At 39.4% G+C, this 27,910-nt stretch overlaps 1 protein-coding gene across 2 annotated transcripts in view; it reads right to left on the reverse strand.

Annotated features, from left to right (window-relative positions):
• LOC149309469 (contactin-associated protein-like 2) overlaps positions 1–27,910 on the reverse strand; it is a 1,389,887-nt gene that overhangs the window by 706,893 nt on the left and 655,084 nt on the right. For both annotated transcript variants that reach the window (XM_089532517.1, XM_089532516.1), the window contains exon 4: positions 27,172–27,319. In XM_089532517.1, the coding sequence (XP_089388643.1) occupies positions 27,172–27,319 (148 nt within the window). The remainder of the gene's footprint in view (positions 1–27,171; positions 27,320–27,910) is intronic.

The following is a 27,910-nucleotide window of genomic DNA, read 5'->3' on the forward strand; positions in this document are numbered from 1 at the left end:
CAAGTGCACAGGCATGCTTCTGAAAAGCGGGCCACCACCGCAGTCCTGAACCTGACCGCTGGTATTTTTTGCTGGTTTTTCCAGTACTCTTCATGTGGCATCCAGACACTTTGGGGGAGTGTATCATATAAACGCCATGCCCTCAACACAGTCCGAAGCCAGTGCTTTTCACCCATCTGTTTCAGGCCCAGGTGAGCTGCATGAAACTGCCATTTTATATCCTTTTCTGGTTCCGCTTTCACTTCCCTAGTTCCCTTCTGATTTCAAGCACCAAAGAAGAGATAGGCATACAGTAGCTGGCAGAATGTTGTTCTCAGGCATTGGATGTTGAAGCCACAGGCTTCATTCTAGTCCACCTGAAGAGTATAAAGTTAGGAGCCATCCACTCTGGTCACCATTTCAGTTTCAACTGCCTTGCACAGTTGAAGAACAGCAATGGAACAGCAGAGTGGTAGAGCAACAAGGCAATGAAGCAAGTGAGTGGTGAGGCAGCAGAGCAGTAACGCACCAAGTGGTAAGGCACCAAAACAGCAAGAGGACACCATAGCAATGAGCAGCAGAGGCAGCTCAGCTGAAAAAGTGAAGACAGGCTTAGACAGTACTCAGGGATATCTCAATGGAGCAGTTTCTTGGTTCAGTACCATCTGAGCTGAAACACCTCACTTGCATCATAGTGAACATTACAGTAGAATTAAACTATTCACAGTACTAAAGTTAAAAGTTATAAATGACCTTAAGTTAACTGAATAAATTAAAAAGATAAAAAGCTGTTAAAAACAATTCAGTTAAACATTCACTTGGGCTGGCCTGATGGAGTTCTAACTGGCCTTGGGAAGGGCATTTCTCAGTAATCAAAGAGGTAACTGGATAGGGGGTAAGTAATTTTTCAGGGACTCAGCAGGCCTGGAGTCAGCTGGTGCATGACAATTTGCAGGGTCTGCATTGCATGAGATCTGGATAATTATCCCCCCTCAAAAAAAAAAAAAAAAAAAAAAAAAAAAGCTGAACTCACTTTCTGATATCTGCTTAATCTGCTTTGATTCTCCTTATTTGTTTGCAGTCTTACTGGATAAGGGACTGCTTATTCTGTGCCTGTCTCAGTTTTGGCTGCACATTCTGCTTAACTTTGGTTAGGCAATACAGGGATTGCTAGCATGTTGTGAGATGGACAATAGCTATGCTGACCAGAAAAATGGGATCTCAGCATTTGAACAAGCACCAGCCACCAACTCTGATGACCCATGGTCAGATGGATCAGGCTAGAAAGGAATGGTCAGAGCTCACCAAGGGAGGCTGGGGGGGGGGGGGGGAGGGAGAACAGCCACACAGCATACAAGCAAATCTCTGGCAGCTGATCCAGGCAAGGAACAGTAGGAGAGGCAAATGTATTGCAGTGGTTTTCAAAGATCCTTTAAAAATTAGTAGAGTAGGTTGAGGAGCTGAAGACTTCAATATCTCGGACCAAACTCCAGTGAGCCAGGAACTGGCAGAGAAATACAGAAGTGATCTGGCTGTTGAACTGGAAAGGTGGGCTTGAGACAAAATAGGAGGAGATACAGGAAGCAATTTTCCTTGGATTCCTACTCTTCAAGCAAGTTTAGGAGAAGAAGGCCACCAAGTGAAGAATAAAAGGTGTGATAAACATGGTAAGGGACAAAAATGATCTCAAAAATGGGTGGCAGACACATTGAAATCTTCTGATAAGACTTTTTCGCTTGGTGATCAGTGTACCTGGACTAATGGAAGATGACTGCTCATGTCTCCGGGTTGCCAGCTTGAGCATTAGGCAGGTAGTTAGAGGCTCTAATCAGTCTGGGTTGGGAAATGGGATGATGTAATTGTTTCCACATATGGTGACAATGAGAACCTTTTCCAACCCAGGAATAATTTATGTCCCAAGATGATGGGGAAAAAATCTTGATGGTTATTATATGGATATCTTTCCCCTGCTAAAATCAGAGTATGAGGAAGGCTTTATATGCCTTGGCAAGCATTAAATGAAAGAAGAAAAGAGTATGTTGACCTCACCTTTCAGAACTGGCTAACTGGGTTGGCTAACTGGCACATGGTTGGCATTCGAATAATATTTTGAGTAATATCCTTCAGTCTCAAGCCCTCACAGGGAAGGCAGCAGTATTAGAATATGATGACATTTTTAGAAAAGAGACATTGCACCGTGAAAGGACCAGGTGAGGTTTCATTAACAGTAAGTAGTGACTCATAATTGTAGGACCTCATATGTGTGGAAAACCTGAGATACATAAGCAAATTGAATGGGAAGCCAAGAATAACTGTCATGCTAGATATGCTTGGCATGCAATCAGGACTCTGTCAGAGGTCTCTCTCTCTCTCTCTCTGGCTTTGCTTCACGAACGAAGATTCAGGAAGGACTCATCCCGTGCTTTGTACAAGCGCGTTGGTGACTAAAAAGGCCAATTCGGGATAAACAGGTCCGGTTGCAGAAAGCACAGCAGAAAGTCTCCTTGGGTGATGTTTCCAGGTTGTGGTTCTTTCTGCGTTGTCGTTTCTCTTCGAGGCTCGTTCGGCGTGAGCTTTCGAAGAAGGCTGCAGCGTCATGGATAGTGCGTCTCCATGCCTCCTGATGCGAGGCCAGGGAGGACCATTGTTGGTGATCTATCTGGCCAAGCCTGAGATGTTGTTTCAGGGAGTCCTTGTATCTCTTCTTTGGGGTGCCCCTCTTACGCTGACCCATGGCGAGTTCACCGTAGAATACTATTTTGGGGAGGCGATGGTCAGAGGTAACAGTGTGAGTTTAAGCACAACTGCAACAATTGTTAAGAGGTGTCTACGGGGTGCTTTATCATGTATTCACTTAGGCTGTCTTGCCCACCTATTTGGGCAATTTGCAGCTCTTTCAAGGCAGCTGACTCCCAACTAGCATGTGATGTGGGGTTGGCTCCATCATACTGCCACAAAATCTACAGAAAAATAAGGTTATCACAAGAGGTCATTTGGGTATGGGGCTGGTCTTGACTGTTACACCTGTTTCTGTTGGGGTTCTGTCTTATTCACTACCCTGATATAGCTGCTATTCAGTACTTGCAGGGGCTGTTTTCAAAAGGGCCCTAAGGTTGCTATGTATTCAGGAAAACTTAAGTCAGTAGAAGACATACCTGAATTTCCGTGAAATTGAGGTCTCAGAAATAGTCAAGAGTGTCAAGTGGGCTGGGTGGCTGGCCCATTTAGTACTCCACACCCACTCAGCAAAAGGGTTTCTCCACAGGGGTGGTTCCTAAGACAATAGTTGGGAATTTCAGTTTATTCAGTATCTGTCATATCCCAAGAGCACATTGGCCAATGATGCAATACTTCCTCATCTCTGCTCCAAGCACTATGCCACATGGTACCAAGGCATTAAATTAACCTGATAAACTTTTTCTAGTGTACCCATTAGATTTTAGCTTTTTTGGTTTTAAGTTTCAAGGCACATGGTACACAGGTGTATCTATGGGGTGCTTTATCGTGTATTCAGCCTTTGAGACTTTTAGTAGATTCTTGAACTGGATGGCAAAAGAGCAGGTGGGTTCTCATCTGGTCATGAATTAGCTGAATGATTTCCTCTTCATTGGCCTGGCTGGCAGTGGTAGATATCATGCTATGCTGCAAGCATTTCAGAGCATGACTGGTGAGTAAGGAGTCATGTTAGCACAGGATGAAGCCAAAGGCCCACCCCCTTCCTGACATATGTATGCATACAGTTAGGCTGAATCCGGGGCCTGTCTTACTTACCTAAGGACAAGCTGGAGACACTCAGATCAGGATTACCTTGGTGTTTAAGAAATGCACCCCCAGAGAACTGCAAGTATTAGGGCACATTTATTTTGTTTGTAGGGTAGCTCTCTCAGGGAAAGCCTTCTGTGCCCATTTGACCAGGGTCTTATCTGGGGTGGTGCCCTCCCCATCATTACATTTGGATTGCCAAGGACATTAACATTGATTTATAGGTTTGGAAGAATTCTTTGATATCTATAATGGGGTGTCTCACTAGTTATATCATTTGGAGTGTGGGCAGGAACTGAAGATTCAGTCCAACACCACTTGGAACCTTAGTTCAGCACTTATTTTCAGGGTCGCTTCTGTGTGCAATACTGGCCAGTCTCAAGGGCTCAGAAAGGGACAATGCGGGACCTCACTCTCCTCAAATTGTTTTCCATTCTGGAAAATATCACTCCTGTTCTCTCTTCACACATAGTGATTGTTCCCTGTTGATACATTTCCAATTTGTGTTGGTGCTAAGGTTGTGCTTAGCATATTTGGGTCTTTTAGCCAACGGGTTTGGGGCACTCTTTCAGGATAGGGGCTGCCAAAATAGCCACTAATATTGCACAGAGAGTTTGCATTCAGGCCATATTTTGGTTGTTGTTGTTGTGTGCCTTCAAGTTGTTTCTGACTTATAGTGACCCATAGGTCCTCTTAAGGCATGTCGGGGAGTGGACACATACTGGGTGATGCTAAGAGCATCGATAGAAACTTCCTTACTCTCAGAAGGCCAAGAACCAAACAATGGCTGTGTGTCTAAGCAGCTTCCCAGCTGCCGTCCCCATGGCTGCATCCTGTTTTGGGTCAGGAGGCTACATCATGTCAAATGGTCTTGGTAATTTGGTTCCAGGTTTTTGAGCATTGGATCTGCACTTGATGTTAGGCAAGTCTATAAAGCTGTAACTATATTACAATTGCAACCAATTTCCTTCCAAAGCTGGGTGTGTGCATATTTGTAGTGACTGTAACTTCTCTTGGCTTGCACCAGCACTAAGCATCTATGTTAGCATTTGTGATTGATTTTATGACAGTGTTGTACAGGTCATTGTTAGCATAATGACTTGAAATCACATTTTATTGTCAGGAATCCAGTTTTTGAAAACTAAATTTGCATTTGCAGGAAAAGGTATGAAAACATTATTTTCAAAATATATATTTTCTAGATTTGTTTCCAACATCTTCCTGCAGATGGGAAATTCAAAAATGAATCTATTTGAGACTCTTTTCCAGAGTGCATCAGTGCACAAAATGGATTAGACATGCAGTTGCTACTTTGCTGCTTCTCAATAACACTAATTCTCCTTCCCACCAACCTCCCCTTTCTCCTCCTAGTTTCCTTCCTATGGAGAGTATCCTAGCTCTTGGTAAGGTCTGATTCACCACAATAGCAACGTATATGTTATGGCTTAAAATCATTGAACAAAGTCCCGTATTTCTTGCTTTTTAAAGGCACTAAATTGGGTGGAATATTTCTGAGCCAAAGCTGGATAGGTCAGGTGCTTCACATCAAAAGCCTTCTGTCACCACAAGGCATGAAGCCTGTGGTGCCAAAGAAAGGCCTTGACTCCACTCCCCAATGACTTTGCATTAATTTCCCTATTGTGCAAAGGGGCCAGGAGTCCCTTCAACTCAGCTGACAATCTCAAATGCCGGATGCCACTTGACACTATAGTAATTAGAAAGCTGAAAGACGAAGAAATGGAATCGAAGAACTGCTCACTTGGGGAAAGAAAATGAGAGGCCATGGGAGAGACTTTAATAGAAGTGAACTCACAGCACAGAATAAAGAATGATGAGGTCAGCAGGAGAAATGTTGCAGTAATAAACCACTGGGAGACGTGCAACTCCCAAGGTTCCCTTTGGCTCTTTTAACTCAGTAGTCAATAAACAGGTAGTATTGAATCAGTTTATTTACACACAGTTGTCTCCCCCGAACAATTATCTATGCTAAGAAAGCAATGAACTTAAAATGGTCTCATCAACAACTCTGAATAAGGTATCTATCTTTGGGAGAACTTCATTTCTTTCAGGTGCAACACTTTCTTTTTCATCTGCCAATCTTTCTACAGCATGAAGATGATAAGCCAACATCTTCCTCTGTATGTACATATATAATGAATAGGTAAGATCTTTTCATGCCATAATCAATATGGAGTGTTTAATGTTATATTTCCTTTACCGTCTCCAAGAAACTCAAGGCTACATGCACGGTTCTCTCCTCTCTCCACATTTATTCATTTGTGCTTCACACCTTGGTGGGGATTTTTCTTGCATTATCTTTCACAGTTTTATTTTCAACTTCAATCAAAAGAAAAAATTCTAGTACAAATACCTTTTTTCTAATTATGCATAGATGGAATGTCACTTTTTCACAGCAGATAGTCAATATTTTCAGCAAGCTAACCATCACAACTCCCTGAGATCTCCCGATTTCCCTAAGATCTTTAGATATAGGGCTGGATATAAATAGGTGAAAAGATGAATAGAATCATAGAAAACACCAATAAACTCTATTTCTCTACACTAATGCATAGAGCATGGGAAATAAGCAAGTTGAACTTGAACTCCTAGTACAACAAAGCAAATATGATATAACAGGCATCACTGAAACCTGGTGGGATGAGTCTCATAAGTGAATGAAGAAACAGAGGGGTATAACCTTTTTCAGAGAAATAGGCCAAACAGGAAAGGAGGAGAAATAGCACTATATGTCAGATATATTTACAGCAGTGAAGAGCTCCAGGATATCAATACTGGCAGCCAGGTGGAGAGCATTTGGATAAAAATTAAAGGGAAGGGAAACAACAAGGATGTTATGGTGGGAGTCTACTACAGACCCCCCAGTCAGACAGAGGAATTTGATGATGCCTTTCTAGAACAGATGACTATACACTCAGAAAGGAGAGATGTAGTAGTGATGGGTGACTTCAACTATCCTGATATTTGCTGGAATTCACACTCAGCAAAATCCTCAAGATCTAGCAAATTCTTCCCTTGCCTGGAAGACAATTTTATTTAGGTGGAAGAGGCAACAAGGGGGTCAGCTATTTTAGATCTGATCCCAACCAACAAAGATGACTTGGTTAATGGGGTGCAAGTGGTGGGATCCTTAGGTGGAAGTGACCATGTTCTCCCAGAGTTTGTTATACAGTGGAAAGGAGAAGCCAGGCATAGTCAGACACACATTCTAGACTTTAGGAGAGTGGATTTCAGTAAACTTAGAGAAGTATTGAGGGTGATCCCATGGTCAGAAATACTAAAAGAGAAGGGAGTTCAGGACGGATGGGAGTTTCTCAGAAGGGAGATACTGAAGACACCATTTCAAACAGTTCCAGTGAGAAAGAAAAATGGGAGGTGTCTCAAGAAACCAGGATGGATGAACAAGGAACTTTCAACTGAGCTAACTTTTAAATGGAACATGTATAAGAAATGGGAAGAGGGGGAAATCACGAAAAAGGAATTCAAAAAAAATAGCAGGCATATGTAGGGGTAAAGTCACAAAAGCTAAAGCACAGAATGAAGTCAGGCTTGCCAGAGAGAATAAAAACAATAAAAAGGGCTTTTTTGGATATGTCCGCAGCAAAAGGAAGAAGAAGGAAAAGGTAGGGTCACTGCGTGGAGAAGATGGCAAAATGGTAACAGGGGACAGACAAAAGGCAGAATTACTCGACACCTTCTTTGCCTCAGTCTTCTCAGAAAAGGAAAAGGGTGCTCGACCTGAGGAAAATGGAACAGAGGACAGAACGGGAAATTCAGCACAGAATAAGCAAAGAGATAGGACAGGAATATCTGGTTAATCTAAATGAATTTAAGTCTCCAGGATCAGATGAATTCCATCCAAGGGTATTAAAAGAACTGGCAAATGTAATATCGGAGCCATTCACAATAATCTTTGAAAACTTCTGGAGAACAGGAGAAGTCCCAACAGACTGGAGGAGGGCAAACGTCCCCATCTTCAAAAGGGAAAAAAAGAGGATCCTAACAATTATTGTCCAGTTAGTCTGACATCAATACCAGGAAAGATTCTAGAGCAGATCATTAAACAGAGAGTATGTGAACATTTAGAAGGCAATTCCATAATCACAAAAAGTCAACACGAGTGTCAGAGAAACAAGTCATGCCAGACAAATCTAGGGGGTGTTCTCACTGGCTTATACTCCGAGTTACAAATCGAATTCAAGGTATAGCGTTCCTATTTGAACCCAAATTAACTCTAGAACTGTTCTAGAGTAACCCGCAATCATTCTTACTACGATTCAAATCTGAATTGGTTTTTTTTAAAAAAAAATTCAGTTTAGAGGCTTATAACCTGGAGCAAAAAAATAGAAGGGTCAAGCCTAATATTTTTCCTTGATTAGGGGTAGGAATCGGAGTATTTAAATAGGAACGACCAGCCTCTGAATCGCGTTAACTGGATGGGAGGAGCGGAGCGTGATGGGCTGGCCTGGGGGTGTCACCCTCTTTGGTCTCTTTCTGCATCGCCAGCACCATTTTCTTCCATTCTCATAGACTTTCCCCCGGTGGATTGCAACCTCCCCTCTGTGTGAGGAAAGCCACTGAACACCACTTGTAACGGAGGAGAGGCTGGATGCACAGCAATCTGGGGGGAAATAGAGTCTTTCCTTCTCTCTTTCCCAAACGGAATCTGGGGAGACATAAGAAACCCTGGATATATATATATATATATATATATATATATGTGTGTGTGTGTGTGTGTGTGTGTGTGTGTATGTATGTATTCCACTTCAACTCACTGCATTCTCCTCCTTGATCCGATTTTCCAACCCTGGGCTTTGGATGCAGAGTCTCTAGCCACTTAAACCCACTGCCTTCTCTTTGATCCGATTTTCCAAACACAGAGAGAGCGAGAGAGAAAGGAGGAAGCTGGGTCCATAAGCCAGCCTGACTCCATGCCCTCCTTTCCCAAGGCATGTCCTCCATTGCTCCCCCCTGTCCAGGAGGACTTCCAAAATGCCCTCTCTCTCCCTTTGCACAGTCCAAAACCACACACTCATTCACGCCAGGCTGCAAAGAGGAGGAGAGAGGCTGGGCCAGGGAGGTGTGTGTGTATCCCTTTAAGACGTCTCTCCCAGGGACAGCAAGGGAGCTTGTGTGTGTGTGTTTGCACGCATGTATTATTATTATTGGGAAAACCTTCAAGAGCAATTCCCATCACTGACATGACGACAGACACACAGATATATTCTCCCAGGAGAAATAAGAGGCAGTGGCCACTGGGCTTTGCAAAAGGAGGCTCTTTCCCTGCATCCCTCTCTCCATCCTCCATTGATGCTAATGCTGCTAGAAAGACTTACAGCTGGACGGAGGAGGAGGAGAAAAGAAAGGGCCCTTGGCTTTGCCCTGTGCAGGATGCCTCTGCGCTTGGCACTTCCATGTGTGTGTACCTGTGTGTGTGTGTGTGTGTGTGTGTGTGTGTGTGTGTGGTTTTGGACTGTGCAAAGGGAGAGAGAGGGCATTTTGGAAGTCCTCCTGGACAGGGGGGAGCAATGGAGGACATGCCTTGGGAAAGGAGGGCATGGAGTCAGGCTGGCTTATGGACCCAGCATATGAATGTATATTTGTGTGTGTGTGTGTGTATAGGTAAATTATAAAGTAACAACTTTTTTAATTTATGAAAAAAAAACCTCATCTGTAGTTCAAAACCCACTGCAGAAATAATACAGTTTGAGACCACTTAACCTGCCCTGGCTCAGTACTAAGGAATTATGGGAACTTATTCTCCTCTGCCAGAGAGTGCTGGTGCCATAATAAACTACCATTCCCAGGATTCCCTAGCACTGAGTTATGGCAGTTAACATGGGGAGACACAGATGAGGACGAATAAGGCTCCTTCTTGTCTGCGGAGATGCAACAGAAGAGCCTTGGATGAAGACGATTTTAATTGGCTGACGCCCCTCCAAAAAATCACTTCCCAAATCTCCAAGCCAGAAGGATGACTGCTTTGCTGGAGGAACTTCCCCTCTTTCTTCCAAGGCAGCCAAGCAGAAGTGCTTTGGGGAGGCAGGCAGTTTTCTCTCTCCCTCAACCATCCTTCCCTACGAATAACAAAAGTAAGAGAGACCGGAAATTACAAGACTAAGCGTCATGATGACGTCGCTTTGATTGACAGCCGAAACAAGTGAATGTGAACGAAAAAGTAACAGAACCGGTTGAAATATACACCGATTCATCCATTAATGGGAACGAAACCAGGACAATTACAGAGAATCAAAATAAAATGTTAGTAAATGGAAACGATGAAGATAAAGCGATTTGAAAAGCGGGATAAAACTCGCTGTATTTTGAGTCACTTTATAATGAACTGCTGTATTTAAAATAATTGTAAATCACAAGTGAGAACACCCACCTAATCTCTTTCTTTAATAAAATTACCAGTTTGGTAGATGAAGAGGATGCTGTGGATATAGTATATCTTGATGACAATAAGGCCTTTGACAAGGTTTCCCATGACATTCTTGCAAACAAGCTTGTAAAATGTGGACTAGACACGGTAACTGTTACATGGATTTGTAATTGGTTGACCGGCCAAACCCAAATGGTGCTCAAGAATGGCTCCTTTTCATCCTGGAGAGAAGTGACTAGTGGGGTCCCACAGGGCTCTGTCCTGGGGTCAGTGCTATTCAACATCTTTATCAATGACTTGGATGACAGAATTGGGGGCATACTCATCAAATTTGCAGATGACACCAAATTAGGAGGAATAGCTAATACTCCAGAGGACAGGATCAAAATTCAAAATGGCCTGAACAGACTAGAAAGCTGGGCCAAAGCTACAAAAATGAAATTCACTATGGAGAAATGTAAAGTACTGCACTTAGGACGGAACAATAAAATGCACAAATATAGGATGAGGGACACAAATATAGGATGGCTGAACGAGACTACATGTGAAAGGGATCTAGGAGGCCAAGTAGACCACAAGTTGAACGTTAAGTCAACAGTGTGATGCGGCAATTAAAAAAGCCAATGCAATTTTAGGCTGCATCAATAAAAGTATAGTGTCTAGATCAAGGGAAGTAATAGTGCCACTATATTCTGCTCTAGTCAGGCCCCACCTGGAATACTGTGTCCAGTTCTGGGCACCACAATTCAAAAAGGAAATTGAGAAACTGGAGTGTGTTCAAAGGAGGGTGACTAAAATGGTGAAGGGTCTGGAAACAATGCCCTATGAGGAACGCCTTAGGGATCTGGGGATGTTTAGCCTAGAGAAGAGAAGGTTAAGAGATGATAATGACTGTAATTGTGCTGGCCAAATGGCTGTAATAAAGTTATTATTATTATATTGAGGAGGGAACAAGCTTGTTTTCTGCTGCTGCAGAGAACAGGACACAGAACAATGGATGCAAGCTGCAGGAAAAGAGATTCCACCTCAATATTAGGAGGTGGAGTCTCCCTCCTTGGAGGTCTTTATTTTTTATTTTTTTTAAGGTGAGCTTTATTGATATTCGTTCAGACATAATATACAAACATATAAACATAAATCTGTCATTCCATCCATAAAAAATGATGTCTTGTTATTTATCATTAGTATCTTTGCTCAAACCTGTTTTTCATGTTAATACTCTCCCCTCCAATATACTTTTGATTATTTCTTTCGTCTATGCATTTATCTTGAGCTTGATAAAATTATTCTTACTTGTCTTCCATATTCTATCATCTTTAGATACATGTCTAAATCCGTTTCTGACTAAATATATTTTAATTTATTTTTTTATGACAGTGTATACTTTTACTTTCATATTTGTTCCTTTCTACTTTTATCTCCTATAATGAACATGCATCAATATTTACATATATACAAGTATTAATCCGGTTAATCCATGCATTCTTCATACTAATTCGCTTGTCTCTGTTCAACATATAAACCTTTTAGAGGAGATCAACACAGTGATTACTTATTATATTTATTTTACTACCTCTGATTATTATTCTATTTGTCCTTATTCTTGTAAAAATTCATTAATAATTTCCAATCTCTATTCCAGCCTTCTTTCCATTTACCTTTGATTAATAAAGTTAGTCTATCTAAATCTATCATTTCCATACTTTTTTGTAACCATACATCTTGCGTAGGTATATCTATTTCTTTCCAATTTTTTGCATATACAATTCTTGCTGCCGTAATCAAATATAAGATAATTTTTAGATGTGTCCTTTCCGTTTTTTCTTGTATCATGTTTAACAAAAAACTTTCTGGTTTTGTATAGAATTGTGTAGCATTTTCCAATATCTATTTGCATTTGGGCACGTCCACCAAATATGATAAAATGTTCCTTCTTGGTTTCTGCATTTCTAACAGTTGTCACTATTATTTTTTTCTCATTTTTGCTAGTCTGTTTGGGGATAAATACCATCTGTATAGCATTTTGTAGAAGTTTTATACAATTTAGATATTGTTGATTTTTCTGAATATAACATGATCTTATCTAATTCATTTTCATCTTTGACAAAGCCTTCTGATTGCAAATCTGTCTTATATCTTTCCCGTAGTTGCCTATATGGGAACCAGTGACAAATGTAGCCTCTGTCTTTTAGTTCTTCATTTGATTTCAGCCTTGGCGTCTTATCATCCCAACCAATTAATTCTTTATATGTTAAAAATTCTTTTGAATTTGTGGTCAGATTTATTTTCCAAGCTTCTTGTGGTGAAATCCAACTTGGTAATTGTGTATAGAATTTAACTTTGATTTTATTCCAGGCTAATAACAATGATCTTCAAATAATATGATTTTGGAACTCTTTATTTACCTCCATCCTCTTATACCACAGGTATTCATGCCATCCATATATTATGTTAAAGCCTTCTAGATTCAGAGCTTTCCTATCTTTAAGATTTATCCTTATTCTAACCCAATCCAATAAACACACCTGATAGTATATTTTGAGATCAGGGGTCCCCAAACCTCCCCTTTCTTTAGCATCTTTCATTATTTTCCATTTAAATCTTGTTTTTTTTTCTTCTGCCAAATGAATTTCGCAATATACATTTCCCATTCCTTTAATATTTTAAATTATAAATTATAGGTAAATTTTGAAATAGAAAAACAGACATTTTACAACAGAAATTCTTCCCAATAATGATAAATTTAAGTTTTCCCATTTAGTAAGATCTTCTTTGATTTTTTTCCAAATTTGAGTATAATTATTATCAAATAATTCAGAGTTCTTTTTTGTTAGTACAATTCCTAAGTATTTTATTTTTTTACCAATTTGGAAATTTTTTTGGAAAGAGTTTTTTGTTGTATTACTTCTTCTTTTTTAGATGCTTTCATAATTAGAATATTTGTTTTGAATTTGTTAATTTTAAGCCCCACATATTTTCCAAATTCTTTAAATCTCTTCTATTACCCTTTCTATATTCTCTTTTGGATCTTCTATATTTATGACCAGATCATCTGCATATGCTTTAATTTTATATTCTTGTCCTTTGATTAGAGTTCCTTTGATCATTTTATTGTCTCTTATCTCATTAAGAAGAATTTCCATAGTCATGATAAATAGTAATGGGGAGAGGGGACATCCTTGTCTTGTCCCTCTAGTAATTTTGCATTCTTTTGATTTTTCTCCATTGATAATAATTTGAGCCGATTGAGTTTTATAAATAGCCGAGACCCAATTGATAAATGTTTCCCCTAATTCCATTTCAATCATTGTTTGATATAAAAACCTCCAATTCACCACATCAAAAGCTTTTTCAGCATCCAAAAAGATGATCGCTGCTTTTTTACTTGGATTTTTCTCATAGTATTCAATTAAATCAATCATTGTTCTGATATTTTACTTCATATGTCTCTGTGGTAGAAACCCGGTTTGATTGTCTTTGATAGTTTCTTGTAGTACTTTTTTGAGTCTTCTTGCCAAAATTGCTGAAAATAATTTATAATCTGTATTTAATAATGAGATGGGTCTAAAATTCTGAAGCTCATTTGGGGTTTTATTTGGTTTGGGTATTAGAGTAATGAAGGCTTTAGTCCATGAGTTGGGGACTCCTGTTTGGTGTATGTCATTTAGCAAAGTTTGTAAAACTGGAGCTAATATTTCCTGGAATTTTTTATAATAAATTGATGTGACCCCGTCCTGATTTCATATCCTTTATTCCTTCCAATACTTCTGTAAGGGAAATATTTGCATTGAGAATTTTTCAGTGTTGTTCTTGAATCTTTATTAGTCCTTGTTTCTGTATATAATTCTTAAATTCTTCCTCAAAAATTTTGCCTTTGTTTTCTTCTTTGTATAATTCCTGGAAGTAATTTTTGAATATCTTATGAATTTCTTTTGTATTTATAATGATCTTCTCCCCTTTCTTCATTTCAGAAATTATTTTCTTTTCCCTATATTTCCTGATTTTATAAGCTAGTAGTTTCCCAGTTTTATTTCTTGATTCAAATTTTTTTTTTTTGCTTCATATATTTTTTCCCCCTCAATTTGTTCAAATGTTATCTCCACTAGTTATGTTTGCAAAATTTTAATTTGCCTGAGAATTTCTTTTCTATTTTGGTAGTGTATAAGTTCTTGTTCTTTCATTTGAATTTGATTATTTAATTCTTCCTTGGAGGTCTTTAAACAGAGGCTGGATGGCCATCTGTCAGGGATGTTTTGACTGATAGTTCCTGTATGGCAGGGGGTTGGACTGGATGGCCCTTGTGGTCTCTACCAACTCTATTATTCTATGATTCAATATTAAATTACCTATAGGGCATGATTACTCACTGTTAGAATCCTGGTTGTGTTCTATCAGATATATTCTTTGGGGTTTAGTTGTGGGGATAATGGGGGTTGGGATATGCTTTGGGCTAGGGCGAGCTTAGATAGCGCTTGGTAGAATTAGGCAGTGCCAGGAGGTGGTTATCAGTTGGCCTTGAGACTCTTGTTCTCAGAGGCTTGGTATGCAGTGAGAGCTTGATGGGATAATCAGCTGAGGGGGGAGAGATGGGGACTGGAGGACTGTGAGAGGGAGGTGGAGAGTGTCTGCTCGTGGGCTTTTGGCAGGGAGGTGGAGTAGACAAGCTGGGGTTTAAGTATTGCTTTCGCTGGGTGTGGTCAGTCTCAGCTAAGAAGCTGGATGATGTGGAATTGCTGATTCTGGAGCTATCAATAAAGTGCTGTTGATTCTTAATCAAGCTGACTGGTTGATTGTCCTGGGTTCTGGTCCTGCATTCTGACACTCACAGTGATTCTGTGAAGGAGTTTACCAGTTTTAAGGTTTTTCCTTTACTTGACTCTATGCTCTCTTCTTCCATGTGCTGAATAATACCTACTCCTGCACACATCTGACCTTTTTCTGGATTTTATATCATGCTGGTTGTTACCATCCCTCCAGTTTTGCACTGTGCCCACCATTTTTATATTCTCTTTTAAAATAAAGCATCCAAATTTTTTCTTTTTTTCTTTGTTTTTTATTCAGAGGCTCCATGCATTAAAACAAGAATATCTACACACAGTATCGCTCCCTTGACAGTGATATTCAAACAGAGCCAGCGAGTCCCTAGCTTCTGTCAACTTTTCCCAAAGGATAAAAACCATTGCACTACAGTTTTTTAAAAATGTTCAGTACCAGCAGTCTCTTCCCATTTTCCTTTTTATACATGCCCAGCTAGGCCCCAAATGTTCCTCAGTGTTCATCAAAATCTCTCCTTTCTCTGTAACCCCATCTCATCCAAATGATTCACCAGCTTCACTTTTGTAGTTGGCTCTGGATGAAACAGTCTTTCAATGAATCAGCTAGTTTTTAAAAACTTGAGTGGGTTTGTGTAGACAGGTGAAAATGAATTATAATGAAAAATAATAATAATGAAATATAAATGAATTATAAAAATGTTCTTTCTCACATTCTCATTTCTCTTACAACCATTAATATCTAGAAATTATCCAGCAGTACAGAATATCATGTCTTTTAGGTTTACAAATAGTGAAAGCTTTCTCATGTTTCCAGCGCTTCTCTTTATATTTTGAACACAATAAGCATTCTGCCTACAAGAGAACAACAGCTTCTAATTATATCCTTATTTGAACTTAGAACAATCAGACTATTATTTTCAAAACAATTTCCTTTAATTTCCACACAAATTCTATGCATATGAAAACTTAATACTTATTGATAAGTATGCCAACATTTTCCTGTTCAAAGAGAAAACAATGAAGCCATCTTTGCATTCCACTGAGAATAAAGCAAAAATGTAATCCATTTGAAAACATGTTGAAGTATATGCATTTCTTGGATACTTCAAAATAAGAGCAATTGCACAGGTGCTCTGAATATTTTCTTCATAGCAGAGAATGTATGTTAAAGAAGTAATAGAGATGAAAATAGCAAGAAGGAGGCAGTTGCTCTCCCAATGTTAGCAATGGAATGGAAAACCATGCATGAACTCCTTCTGTTAGAGTTGGGAAAGAATGGGTATCATACATGTCTCTCATTCAAACATGTTCAATTCATAAGAACTGCTTACCATCAATATGGCCTGGTTCATAAGTACAGTCTCACCACTTGGCAAAAACCATCTGTGGTTGCCATTATTTTAAAATCTCTTTTGTCTCATTTCTTTACATTTATCTGAATTCCTACTGCATTTTCTTTCCATTCATGTTCTATATCAGTAGGGATATAGCTGCAAAATGTGGGGCAAAATGAGGCCACAGTGCCCAAAATAAAAATTCTGCATCCATGATGGAATTTTTCTTTACTACCCAAATTTCTAGCATTGGTGTAACTTAAAATTCTACTTGGGCATTTTGAAATAGATTTTAGGCACTCAAAGACTAGGTACAGGGCAAGTTGTCAAGGGAATTCACATAACTGTAAGATTTCTAACATTGATGTGGTAGCAGTTCTGAGAACATTTGCCTCTGTGTAGGGACTGTCCTGATGCATTTGAACATGTTTATATTTATGGTTACTACCTTTAGAACAAGCCAGGATTTCAAAAGGTTTCAAATTGGCTTAGGAACATGGCTTGTTCTCAAGCTGGTAAACATTGTTCTATAGGCAGTATCCAGAGCTGACATTCTGCATGGTGGTACCTAGGGATTCAGTGAAACTGAAAAAGAGTGATCCCCTTCTCATTGTAGCTGAAGGCAGAGAGATCCTGTGGTAGCCAGACACACTTATCTGGGGAGGGAGGAATCTGTTTTTGTATATTGCAGGATGATGAGAGAAGAGGCTGGTTGTAGAGAAATAGTTCATTCATACCTAAATAACTGTTTGTCCAGAAGCTACCAATGTTACATCGTTATGGTTTTTATACCGCACTCTGCCTTTCAGACTGCTACTGTTGCACAAATCATGACAGTCTCCTGACCACTAGCCATGAGGAAGTGCCAGTTTTTATCTCCAGCATTTCCACAAGAGCATTATTAAGTTACATGCCCAAAAGAGTACACTACTGACATCTTCATGTGAGAGCTCATTTGCCTGAGCACTATGACACAATAGGCTTGCTGGAAGATTCTAGTCTGTAATGCTGTTTTAAACTCAGACAGCATATTCAGATGTACAATCTCTTCTGGCAAGTTATTCTCATTCTAGGGGTGGCTGAGGAAAAGATCTTCTGGGTGATAGTTGTCAACCTAGTTTTGGCTCATTGGAGTAAATCTTCTACAGAGGACATGAATATATGGAACAGATTATACAGGAGGATGTAATCCTGTGAGTAACCTGGACACAAATCATGTAGGGTTTTAAAAGTAATAATCAACATGTTGTACCTTGCCCAGAACTTAATTGGCAGTCAGTGGTGGAATTTTAATATTGGTGTACTATGATTGCTCTTAGATGTACTAAATGACTATCTTCCTATCAGCTTTCCTCACTGTCCAGCTTTCACAACCATATATGGAAATCAGAAATACAATGGATAATCCTGACTTTTGGGATTCAATGATATATCTAGACATCTGAGGATTTGACCTAGTTCCTTCGTAGCTGCCCTTCCAAGTTCTAGTCTTTTTTCGATTTCTTGACTACTGTCTCCATTCTAATTAATGACTGGATGTGAGGAAACCATTTCAATGTATTCATTTTGCACTTTAAATTTATATAAATTATCTTTGGCCATTAAATGTGTTATTTTAATGTTCAACTGTAATCCCGCCTTGGCACTTTCTTCCTTGACTTTATTCAGTAATTCTTTCAAGCCTTTACTATTTTTGGCTAATAGGTTGTTGTCATCTGCGTATCTTAAATTGTTGATTCCCCGCCCCCTCCAATTTTCATTCCTCCTTCCTCCAAGACAAATCCAACTTTACATATTGTATTTTCAGCACACAATTGGAAACCAATTATTTCTCGATATTCTATCCTGATGGTGCCCTCTTGTACTGAGTACGTGTTATGCATCAGGGCAATCAAATGTTTTGCACAATATCCATTTCTTTAAGACTGTTTTGATAATCTATTCTGTGCAGATTCTATGCAGTCAAATGTTTTGTTTTAATTTATATAGCACATTCTGATTGTCTTCTGAAATTCTTTGGTGTGCTTCATTATCTAATGTATGGCCGAGAACAAATGAACCAAAATAAGTGGTTTTCAACTACTTTGGGGTCAGGCCATTTACATGATGCACCCTCCCCACCCCCACCCCCCACCCCCAAAGCAGCCTGAAGCTGCTCTATGCTGCACTTCAGTCCTTTGGACCAGAGTTAAAAGGAGTTGGGCTAACCTGGCTCCTGGTGGCATAGCTTGGGTCCTGTGGCGGTAACCCATTTTGGAAGCAGCCATGCAGTCACCATGGTCCTGACCCACTTGCAGGCAGAGCAGCCTTAGGCCATTCCTTCCTGCCCACTGCTCTGGGGGTATGTTTGCAATATGATTCACAGTGTATATTCATTTTCTCAACTAAGCTTGGATATCTGGCTTTCCTTCTCCATAAGATATGATAAAAATCTTTGTTGTAAAATATTAATGCAATGGTCCAGTAGTTACTCCAATTCCTGATGTTCCCTTTTGGGGGATTCTTAAATATATTGAGCATATATAATCTATGGACTATTGTGACTTTCATATTTCTTGGCCTATTTTGGTTAGAATTTGAGTGGATATTGTCTGTAGCTTGAAATAGTTGCATTTGTATACTATCTTTTTCTAACTTGGTGATTTATTTTTCCCAAGTGCTTTGAATTCAGCTTCCACTTCATTTTCTAGAACTGAGGGTTCATCTTCAAATGATTCTTCCTTGAACAAATCTGTCATGCTTTCATCTCTTTCATATGGTTCTTTCGTGTATTGTTTCCATCATCTTATTGTTTCTTCTTGATCATGTATAGTGTTCCCCTGATACTTAGATTGCATCCACATTCTTAGTTTAAATTTCCTTTTGATTTCTCAGATCTTGTAGAAGAGGTTTCTTGTTCTATCCTTTTTGTTGTCTTCTTCTATTTCTTTATATTGTTTATTACAGTAGTTCTCTTTGTCCCTGCACCCAACACAAGTTGCTGAACAGTTGTGTTCAAGATTCTGATCTTTCTGCCACTTTTACCTTTGCTTTTCATCAGTTTTTAACCACTTGAAGAGCTCCATCTGTCATCCCATGAGGCTTTTCTTTCTTTTTGGCTTCAGTGTCTTTTCTCACTATGTCTTGGCTTTCAGTCCAGTGTTTTTCTGGCTCGTAGTGAATTAATAATGCAAATAATTGAATAATAATGCAAATCTATATTTTACATGATTTTTAAATTCTGCAGGGATGTGGTTCATGTTGTATTTTGGCACGATGGTTGATTTACTGTTCTTCTTTAGCTTTACTGTAATTTTTGATATGGCCTGTGCTACAGTCTGCTGCTGGTCTTGCTTTGCAGAGAGAATGGAGCTACCATATTCAGTTTTCAAGTAACAAATTCCCCATCTTCCAGCATCTCGCAATTTCAGTTCTAGCTGCAGAAATTAGGAATATGATGAGTCTCTAGTGTTTTAGATGACAATTGGCTTTGCTGAAGATTGATAACAATAATAAGGCTGGACAAAATTTAACAGGTTGTTTTATAATGTCAGATATCTGCATCAGTATTACATTCCAAAAAGCATTGATCCTAGAACATTTGAGCCACGTGTGTGTAAGAACCTTGATCCTTGCAGCCTCTCCAACAGCATAGTGAAACTTTTTCAGTATCTCTGAGAGTTTCACAGGGGTTAAATACCATTTGTATGCTGCTTTTAAAGCACACTCCTTTGCAGCTGCCGATCTTGATTTATATATGGAGGAGGACCAGATGTTTGCACAGGTTTTCACTGATATATCCATATTTAAATCTAATGCTAGGTTATTCTGGCAGAATGATTTTTACCATAAGTGGACTGTATTAAGTTTTTGTATAGAGTGGCTGCTCCCTCCTTGGATTGTCCCTTCTCTATACAGATGGATTCATAAAAAGTTGGCGTTCTAGAACTATAATTTTTAAGCAGGATGTGGCATGCAAAGGAGAGGACTTGCAACATTTGGAGCCAAATGGGATTGTCTTGTCTCATGGCAGTGAACAGATTATCAGGAGACCTCAGGTTTCCCGCATCAAATAAGTCTATTATTTCCATCAAAGCTAAAATTAGCAGTGGTTAACCTGCTCCTGAAAAAACCCTTCCTTGACCCCCTGGTGAGAAACAATTATAGACCAGTCTCCCTATTACCATTTTTGGGCAAAGTGATTGAGAGGGCAGTCGCCTTCCAAGTTCAAGCTGTCTCGGATGAAACCAATTATCTGGACCCATTTCAAACTCGCTTCAGGGTGGGATACGGAGTTGAGACGACCATGATCGCCTTAGTTGATAATCTCCGTCTGGGCATCAACAGGGGTAGTGTGACCCTGTTGGTGCTCTTGGACATCTCAGCGGCTTTTGATACGATAGACCATGGTATCCTTCTGGAATGCCTGAGGGAGTTAAGCATGGGGGCACTGCACTCCAGTGGCTCCATTCCTACCTCTCAGGCAGATTCCAGATGGTGAGGCTGGGGGACTGCTACTCCTCTAAGAGGGAGATGACATCTGGCATCCCACAAGGTGCCATTCTGTCCCCCATGCTATTTAACATTTGCATGAAACCACTAGGAGAGATCATCCGGAGACATGGGGCGCGGGGCTATCCATACGCTGATGACACCCAAATATGTTTCTCTATGTCTCTAACTGTTGCAGTGTTTAAGGATGGTATCTCTCCTCTGAATGCTTGCCTTGAGTTGGTAATGGGCTGGATGAGGGAAAACAAACTCAGGCTGAATCCAGAGAAAATGGAGGTACTTGCAATAGGCTTCTCTGGTCCTGGGAAGGAGATTTATCAACCTGCCCTTGATGGGGTCACACCTCCCATGAAGGACCAAGTTCGCAGTTTGGGAGTACTTCTGGATCCATCTCTACAGTTGTCATCTCAATTAGATGCGATGGCCAGAAGTGCTTGGTATCAGCTTCGGCTGATATGCCAACTGCATCCCTACCTGGACCAAAAGGACCTTGAAGCTGTAGTACTTGCTCTGGTAATCTCTCGTCTAGACTTATGTAATCCGCTTTACATGGGGCTACCTTTGTACCAAGTTTGGAAGCTTCAATTAGTTCAAAATATGGCAGCCAGACTGGTCACTGGTTCGTCAAAGTTTGACCATATAACACCAATTTTTAAAAATCTTCACTGGCTCCCAATTTGCTTCTGGGCGCAATACAAGCCCTATATGGCTTGGGCCCGAGCTACTTATGGAACCGCATCTTGTATAGGGATACAATCCGCTCCGCACTCTCAGAACAACGGGGAAGAAATTGTTGGCATTAACAACAACTAAATTTGTCTCAACTTGCCAAAGACCTTTTATTACAGCTGCTCCAAGACTGTGGAATAGTCTCCCAGAGGAGACCCATCTCATTACTTCCCTAGAATCCTTTAAAAGAGCAATAAAAACGGAACTCTTCCAGAGTGCATATCCACCTGATTTCCTGTAAGATATAGATCCATCTCCCTGAATAGGATGAGTAATAATAATTTGTTTTATCACTCTGTCCCATTGTTGCTTTGTAATTTATAGTTTTTAATTGTGAATTGTATGTTTTTTATTGATTTGTTGTATTGTAATTGTATTTTATACTGGGTTGTGATCCCGCCTCGATCCACCTGGGAGAGACGGGAAAATATAAATAAATGTAGTAGTAGTAGTAGTTGTTGTTGTTATTATATTCTACAGTTTTTCCAATGTCTGATGTAAGCAAATCTATCTATCTCATAAAAGCTGGTGTGCACGAAAAAAAAGGACATTGTTTCCATATGAGAATGGAATTGTTTGGGAATGGATTGTATGTCTCTCAACTTCCTATGAGCCACAGTAGAAAAGAGGAGATTAAGATGGGTTAAATTATTATCCTCTAGTTCCATATGAACCCATTTAATGGAATGTGATTCTGTGATAAATTGGGAGAATTGGTTCAGTTGAAAAGCATGAAAATAGGTCTTTATCAGCCATAAAAAAACAGAAATAAGGAAAGTCCAGTATGACATACCACTGCACTCCTCCGTGGCACTTCTAATCTATAGGGATTAGTTTCTTATCTATCTTACTCAAATTCTATGCACGCATTCATGGGAGTAAATGTGGATACATGTCAGGACTTAGAGTAAAACTTTAAATGATACGGTTTGGGTCCCAGCTGCCATCTTGATGGAGGGCATGGCATCAATTCCTCTTTCAGTTTTAAACAATACCCATTTTGAAGGAGGGGTGGTAGGTGATAATAGTACATTTCAAGGAGGTTATAATGGGCCTTGCCAAGGAATGGCAATTCCTGCACTGGGAGATTCTTTTTTTATTCAGACAGGCCTTGGGACCATGATCTGTTTTGTAAATGTTTTAAATACACAGTAACTGGCCATTGTTACCCTTATTGGTCTTGTACATTCTTTATTTTCGAAACTTTTTTATTCCAGATTTGTTGTATTATATTTAATATTACTGTGTTTGTATTATTGGTGATAGTCACATATTTTCATGGAAAGAAAAGTAAAGTAATGGATGACGAAGGTTTGAAGGCGGCTTTTTGACCATGCAGAACCACATTACATTCTTCAGCTGTCATTCTATGACTTTCTGCTTCTGTGGCTGTTTAATGTAAAAGGGGAAATGGAAATGAAAGAGTAACAGAATCATATGAATGAAGAGTGAAAACAACAGCCAGTGTTGTAATTCATATCTTATTCTGCATGTACAGTGAAACAAAGATAGAGACATCCCCTTGGGTTTAAAACCAGTGGCATGGAAACAAATCCCAGAGAATGAAGCCTGGTGAACTTTTCCTTTTAGAAAGAGCAACACCTGATTTCCCAGATGACCAAATCACTGTGGACAAGCTGATGGGTCACCGCTTAAGAAATGAGAAGGCAGAATGTCAGCCAAAGCCTTCATGCCCATTCACTCAAGCAAAGAGATTGAAAAGGCTATGCAGAACAGATTAGGCTATGGTCTCTGAAATGTAAATGTTCCACATTTACCTCCAACAGCTGAATGAAAGGACACAAACTCAAGTTCATTTTCCATCCACTTGCCTTAAAGGCCACACGGTGCGAAACCTCTTTCCTTTTTCCTTGGTGACTTTCTAGGACTATTATTTAGCCTTTACAATTTACAGTAACTGAAATCATAGGTACCAGGGAGTGCTGTGTTTGATGTGATTAAAAAAAACCCAAAAATCTCTATTAGTTGCTGCTTGACAATTTACATTCACTGGCCTTACATTCATTAACATTGGTATTGTGCCTCTAATGATGAGACTCGGGTAGAGCACTAAGTATATGAGACAAGTAATGGCCAGAACTTTATTATTTATTGCTGAAGATGCTTAGCAAATATGGAGCAAGAATTCAGATATCAAAGTATCAAGCTTCTGACCAATGGCAACGCCACCCTTCTAATCTGGTTGCTGGAGGTCATTTGGAGTGACAGATGTGCTATTCCACATGGGCTAGCCACTGCAGGATTCCACTGTCATCAAACTGTGCATGCCCATGAATGCCTGACCCTTATGATCCCTTATGAGGAATCCCAACTGAGAATGATAAGCATGCAGGCCTACTTTCCCAAACTGGATCAGGCTGCATGTCAAAAACCACCTGAAAGCGGAACACTATGGAGCAATATAATTTCAGGTTTTGTAAACAGAAGCAACCTTTACAGGCAGTAGTACTGAGGAAGGGTGGGAAGCACAACAGAATCTGAATGTTTAGGAACATTTGGTGAAACTGTGCAACTTCTATGATTTTTAAGTGTCACGTGCATGGTTATATTCATAAATCCAGGATACATTAGTGTGATGGTCCCAAGGAGTCCAGCAGCCACACAGCCCCTCTAAATCATTGTCAAATAGAACTGAATAAAGCTTACTTTCCTCTTCTGTACTTTTTCTTTCCTTTTTTAAAAAAATCTTCTTTGAAAATTAAGCAGTACCCTTCTTTATATTCCACTAACCTGGCTCCCATGCCCTATATTGTATGAAGCCTGCAATGTCTAAGGACTTCACTATTTACCAAATCTACATTTGTAGAGGTGTTCACCACCGTTATCACAATGGGGTAATGCTATATGGTGATATCAATGATAATTCTTTTTATGATCTGGTGTTATAAATGCTATGAGATCTTTTCAACGAGGAATGCTAATTTCTTTAATTTGGATTGTACCCATTAATAAACTCACTGAGATGAAGCTAATTAAGCAGCAAATCTTAGAGGCCACAGATTTTTCAAGCAATTAGATGTTTATGTTTTACTTTAAACTATTCATTTTTAAAGCAATAACTCTGAAAAGACTACATCACCATATTGAATGACTAAGCATACGTGCTAAAGAGGAGTGCATTTCTTGTATTTAGTCTGTGTATTTCAAAGCGGGGAAAAAAACTGTTCAAAATATAACTCTGTTCTTCACCCACTCCAGATGGTAGGCAGTAAATGGATTATAAGTATTTGATAATTATTTCCAGCCCAAGTGCAGATTTTTTAAAAATATTTATTTATTTATTTATTTATTTATTTATTTATTTTGCAAGATGTGGTCCTACATAACAAATTAATCCAGTTGGCACTTTTGAGGTTTGTGTGACCCATGGGATGGAGGTGGAATAGTCAGAAAAGAAACTAGGCCATGACCTTACAGTTGCCCACCCTGCTACAGAGCTTTATATGACAAACCTAAACACTTCATCATCCTTTCTATGTGCTTCTCTTAGGACTTTCAATGACTTTCCCTTACATGCTCTAAAAATTTGTTCCTACCTTGGTTTGCTAAGGCAATACAATAGTTCAATTGAAAAGCAGCACCAGTTAATGCTGAGCAATTTATGATTTTATTGGTCTGCTTATTTTTAGTTATGCTGTTAGCCAACCTTATGGAAAAGTTATATGAATAGAATAAAGGGGTATAAATATGATAAACAGCAACAAGAAGAAGACAACAGTATTGAGCAAAAGGTACAAATAGTAAAATATGAGATCTCCTAAATTTGTCCTCCAAATTTAAATTAGAATTTTAATGCATACATATTGTCTTCTTTTCCAAAGAGGAGCATTATTTATTTTATTAATAACCAATTGAAAATATTTAGCAGCGACAACATAAGTGAGCTCAATAAAGAGTAATATTTTTGAAAAATTGTCCTTGCTTGAGGGACAGAGGTTTCTTCTGAAATCTTCTGTCTCTGGGATAGAATATTTATTTCATTTCATTTCATTTCTATGCTGCCTTTCTCCCAGGAAGGGACGCAAGGCAATTTACAAGATGAAAACATTTCAAAAACATCACATCACAGTATTTTAAAAAAAACACAATTAAAACAATCTATTTAAAACAATGTAAGGCGGGATACAAACCGCCGCTTTGCGGCGCTTCCCCGCCGGCGCCATTTGCTCTGCGCGGGAGCTGCAGCAGCCAAACCGCACGGCTCCCGCGTGGAGCAAAAAAGAAGCTCCATTTCGGAGCTTCTTCTTGCGGCGCACTGATGATGTCGCGAAGCGCCGCTGGCGCATTCGCGATGTCATAGGCGCCGCGACATGTCTGGACGCTATGTGTCCAGTACGTAAAGATGGCGGCGCCCATGTGGAAGGGGTGCCGCCATCTTGTACGTATTGTATACGTACTAGGGTTAGGGGGGTGCGGAAGCACTGCCCCTTCCTAACCCTAGTACGTATACAATAAGTACTATATGGCGGTGTGTATCCCGCCTAAGTTAACATAAAAAATACAAAAGTTAAAAACATAACACCCCTCCCCAATAAGCTACCTTGTCGTGATTTTAAAGAAGCTTGCCTACTTAAAAACGTTTTTATTTGCCGGTTAAAGGCAGAGAGAGGGGGCCAGAATGAACTGGGCCACCTCCCCTCCGTTGCCTCTAGTCACATTCATTCTCATTTTGTCCCTTCTGACTCATCTCCATCTTATAAAAATCTATAGACGGGGAAGCTAAATTGGTCATATGTGGAACATACATTATAACATAACCTAAAATAGGGTAAAAATTGCATTTTATTATTATTAACCTTTATTTATAAAGCACTGTAAATTTACACAGCGCTGTACATACAATCTTTTTAATTAGATGTTTTCAGCTGCAAAATTCTTATACTGCAAATACCAGATCTCCTCCCTGATGTAACACTACAAACTATTTCTCAAAAAACACTATACAAATGGTAAAATAACTTAGTGAATCAAATATCAGTAAAATCTGTAAGGACAAAAACTAGACAATATCTGTCAAAATGCTAACAATCACTCATTATACTTTGTACTTCTATAAGTGAGCCATTTCCTGGCATTCTTACCTCAAAACTCTGCAACAACAATAATAAATGCAAACTATCGTACACTATCTTTGTTTCTGTTCAACAGACCAGAGTGATTTTCTGAAGGCAAACTATAGAGACTATCCTCTCCTTCCAATTCTGATTACAGTGATGGTCATCCAACCAAATCCAAATACAGGACTCAAACTATGATTGAATAATACACTGAGTTTAACTATAGCTCAATTTATTTATTTTTATCAACCTGAAATTGTTGTATTCAGGTTATACTTGTTTTGATCAGACTGGGATAACATACTAATGCGCTAGAGTATGCCCTGGTGGTGCAGTGGTTACGTGCCGGTACTGCAGCCACTAACTCACAAACCACAAACCACAAGATTTTGAGTTCCATACCAGCCAGAGGCTCAGGGTCGATTCAGTCTTTTATCCTTCTGAGGTGGCTAAAATGAGTACCCAACTTGTTGGGAGCAATTAGCTTACAGTTGTAAACCACTTAGAGATTTAGTTAGTATGAAGCTGCATATAAATGAAGCTGCTTATTGCTATTGCTAGAGAATGTTCAAGAAGTGAGAAGCAAAGAAATAGATAAGAAATTTAAAAAAAAAACTTACAATAAGGACAGCCATACACCTCAATCCTCAGCCCAATTTGACCCTCTTCACTCCAGTCCAGAGGAAGTATTCGAACATAGCGAGCAATAACTGGATGCTGTAAATCATGACGCACCACACTGTCTGAATTTATGTTTCCTGGAAAGGCCTAGGGAAAAACACAACAAAACACTTTTAGTATTAAGGCTTTTTTTCCTTGAAACTATAGATCAAATAATTATGATTGAATGCTGAGATGGGAAGCCCAATCCACCCAGAAAAGCTTCTATGTGACAGAGGGCTTTCCCTGCAACTGTAAGGGGGTAACATAATTTATTTTTTTAAATGTAAATTATTGACTTAAGGTGGATTTTCAGCATTAACTTAATTCCAGAATTGTTATTAAGTAATTATTCAGATCAATGAGGTCCCCTACTAAAGAGGCAATTTTACATTTCCTGAATCGATATAGAAATTTTCATAAATATTAAATTATTCTTTCGTGATGAGAGTATGAAAAAAGTAAAGGTTTCCCCTCTGGCAAGGTTTTCAAGTTGTGTCTGACTGTAGGAGGTGATGTTCATCTCTGAAGAGCCAGCATTGTTGAAGATGACCTCTATAGTCATGTGGCCTCTATGATCATGTGCCCAGCATGTCCTTTCGCCCGAAAAAGGCTGAAGCCACGTGTGTGCCAGCTTTTTATAGCCATGCCATCACCCAGAATCCTCTTGCAGTTTCCCAGCCCTCGCGATGTTCCCCA

The sequence above is a fragment of the Sceloporus occidentalis genome, unplaced genomic scaffold (assembly GCF_023333645.1).
Source record: "Sceloporus occidentalis isolate IW3139 unplaced genomic scaffold, rSceOcc1.0.p SCAF_7, whole genome shotgun sequence".
In the NCBI taxonomy this organism is placed as follows: Eukaryota; Metazoa; Chordata; class Lepidosauria; order Squamata; family Phrynosomatidae; genus Sceloporus; species Sceloporus occidentalis.